Source organism: Rhagoletis zephyria, unplaced genomic scaffold (assembly GCF_001687245.7).
Source record: "Rhagoletis zephyria isolate East Lansing unplaced genomic scaffold, Rhagoletis_zephyria_1.1 Rzeph_scaffold_41307, whole genome shotgun sequence".
Taxonomy (NCBI): Eukaryota; Metazoa; Arthropoda; class Insecta; order Diptera; family Tephritidae; genus Rhagoletis; species Rhagoletis zephyria.
In genome coordinates, this window is record NW_016198362.1 from 1 (window position 1) to 2,725 (window position 2,725).

A 2,725-nucleotide genomic window follows, 5' to 3' on the forward strand; every position below is an offset into this window, starting at 1 on the left:
CTTATTAATCAAGCTACTGAGTACTTGGAAAACACAGACTTTTCCAAATGAAGTGAAAAACAAACATTGCTTGAAAACGTGGGGACTCTCTTGCACAGGTTAAGGAATGCGCATGAAAATTTAAAAAAGGCGGACGTAGCCATGAGAAAAATAATAAAACAGGAGGATATGGAGAAGGAATGCGAGTCAGTGCTAGACTATGACGACAAGGCGATCACAATTATTGCAAAGTTGCAATCGCGCGAAAAGAGTTTAGCAGGCCGACTTGAGCATACTATGAATACGTCCACCAATGGCGCTGGTGAGCAATCGTCTCATGGAGTTAAGCTCAAATCTCTTGAGCTGAAGAAATTCGACGGAAGCATCGAAAAATGGTTGCCCTTCTGGGAGCAATTCAAGCCAACAGTGCATGATAACCGCTTTCTTTCATCAGCAGCAAAGTTTAACTTTTTGAGCGAAGCATTGGTTGACAGGGCTTCATCAACGATTCAAGGATTCACTCCCACAGAGGAATGTTACTCTGAAGCCATAGCACTGCTACAAGATGAGTACGGAAATACCGAAAAGATAATCGAGAAATACGTACAAAAGCTTCTTAATTTAGAGCCAGTACAAACTACCAGCGACGTGCAGGGCTTACGATCATTATACAATCAGGTGATGTCAACTACTCGAACAGTGTCCGTCCCCAGGTCACCCCAGCTCAATACACGATCACCGTAAAATCCGTTATTCTTAAATGCTTATCTAAGCAAATGAGAATACAATTTTTTCGATTGCCTGAAACAAAGACAACAGCGATTTCGAGACCTAACGACGATGTGTGAACGACGTGAGAAGGGGCCTGAGGGGGAGAAGAGGAATCATTACCCAAACGCAGCAGAAGGTATTGAAAAAGAGATGTGCGACAACAGCAAAAAAGCGGCTGCATTAAGCACACTAGCGAGCGAAGGTCATTCGGAGTACTTACTGCCAACAGCGAAAGCCATCATAAGTAGCGAGAGTAATACAAAAAGGGTGTTATCAAGAATAGTGATGGACAACGGCAGTCAACGTACATTTGTGCATGAAAAGGTAGCAAAAATGCTGAAATTAAAACCGTGTGGAGTTGAAGAAACAACAATTACCGGCTTTGGCGACAAAAATAAAAACAAATTACCCACTAAATATGAGTGCGTTCAAATCCTATTGCAAAGCCAATATAATGACAAAACAGTTTTAATACGGGCGATCGTAGTATCGAATATTTGCGCGGATTTAGTGTCAGTGGCAAACGAAATAACCGAAATAAAAAAACAAAAACTGTAAACAAATAAAATACGAGTTAGCTGACGCTAATAAAAGCAGTGAACAATTATTACATGGTATTAATTTATTAATCGGACAAGATTATTATTGGAGGTTCAACACTCCAGAAACAAAACAAATTAGCAGCAACTTATTCGCGGTAAAAACATTTTTTGGGTGGACATTACAAGGCGAAATTGATCGCGGTAAAACGGACAAATAGCGCTGGTATTGAATGAAAATAAACAAACGACAAAAGGTGTACAAAATGAACCAGAAGGAAATCAAGACAGTGAATTAATAATACAAAATAATAAATTTTTAAAACAAAGTGAGCATTCTGAAGCTAATAAAACTATAGAATTTGATATCAAGCAATTTTGGAATCTTGAATCAATCGGTATCGTAAATATTAATAGTTGCAAAGAAACTTCAGTAGCGCTAGCTCGGAAAGCGGACGGTCGATATTCTGTTAAACTACCGTGGAAGCTTAAGAGCGAAGATCTACGGGATAATTACCAAATAGCTGTGCGTCGATTACAGTCCTTGACAACGAAAATGCTAATAGATCAATCAAAAATTGTAGAATACGACAAAGAGGTTAAGAGCCTCATTGACAACGGAATTGCTGAAATTGTGCCCAATATCGAGTCTCCTAGGCCGATTTATTACATGCCGCATAAACCTGTTTATAAAGAAAATAAAAGCACAACGAAAGTGAGAATCGTTTTCGATGCGTCTTCGAGCGAATCCGGCCATACTTCGCTGAATGATCACCTTAGCGAAGGTTCTAATCTCATTGCCGACTTATTCACAATGCTACTACGTTTTAGGGCAAATCGTATCGCTGTGGTGGGCGATATAGAGAAAGCATTCCTTCAGATTTTACTGGATGAAGCTGACAGAGATACCCATCGTTTTTTATGGTACAAGTCATGTCCAAGCGCAGATCAACATAAGCCAGATCTGGCAATCTATCGTATGACTAGGGTTACATTTGGCATAACATCCAGCCCTTTCCTATTAGCTAGCACTATACGTAATCATTTGGATGAAAGCTTAAAAAGTCATAGCGTGCTGTGTGAAAAACTCAAAGCGTCGTTTACGTAGACGATTTTATATTCAGCGGACCAAGCAAAGAAGCAGCAATGCATGTTGCTAAACAAGCTCAAACCGTGATGGAAGCTGCGAAATTTAACTTAAGAAAATGGAACTCTAACGACGTGGACGTAAGGCGAGAGCTTTCTACAGAGGAAGTAGGCATAGCAGAGCAAAAAATTCTTGGGTTGGCNAAAATGGAACTCTAACGACGTGGACGTAAGGCGAGAGGTTTCTACAGAGGAAGTAGGCATAGCAGAGCAAAAAATTCTTGGGTTGGCATGGTGCACTGTAAACGACAAAATTTCCGTAGATGTAAAATCTTGTAATGATTATATCC

General features: G+C 40.0%; 1 protein-coding gene across 1 annotated transcript; it reads left to right on the forward strand.

The window, feature by feature from the left end:
* The first annotated feature begins 1,845 nt into the window (after window positions 1-1,845).
* On the forward strand, window positions 1,846-2,397 carry LOC108354993 (uncharacterized). The gene has a single exon (XM_017606168.1). The coding sequence runs from the start codon at window positions 1,846-1,848 to the stop codon at window positions 2,395-2,397; it is 552 nt and encodes a 183-aa protein (XP_017461657.1).
* The last annotated feature ends 328 nt before the right edge of the window (window positions 2,398-2,725 follow it).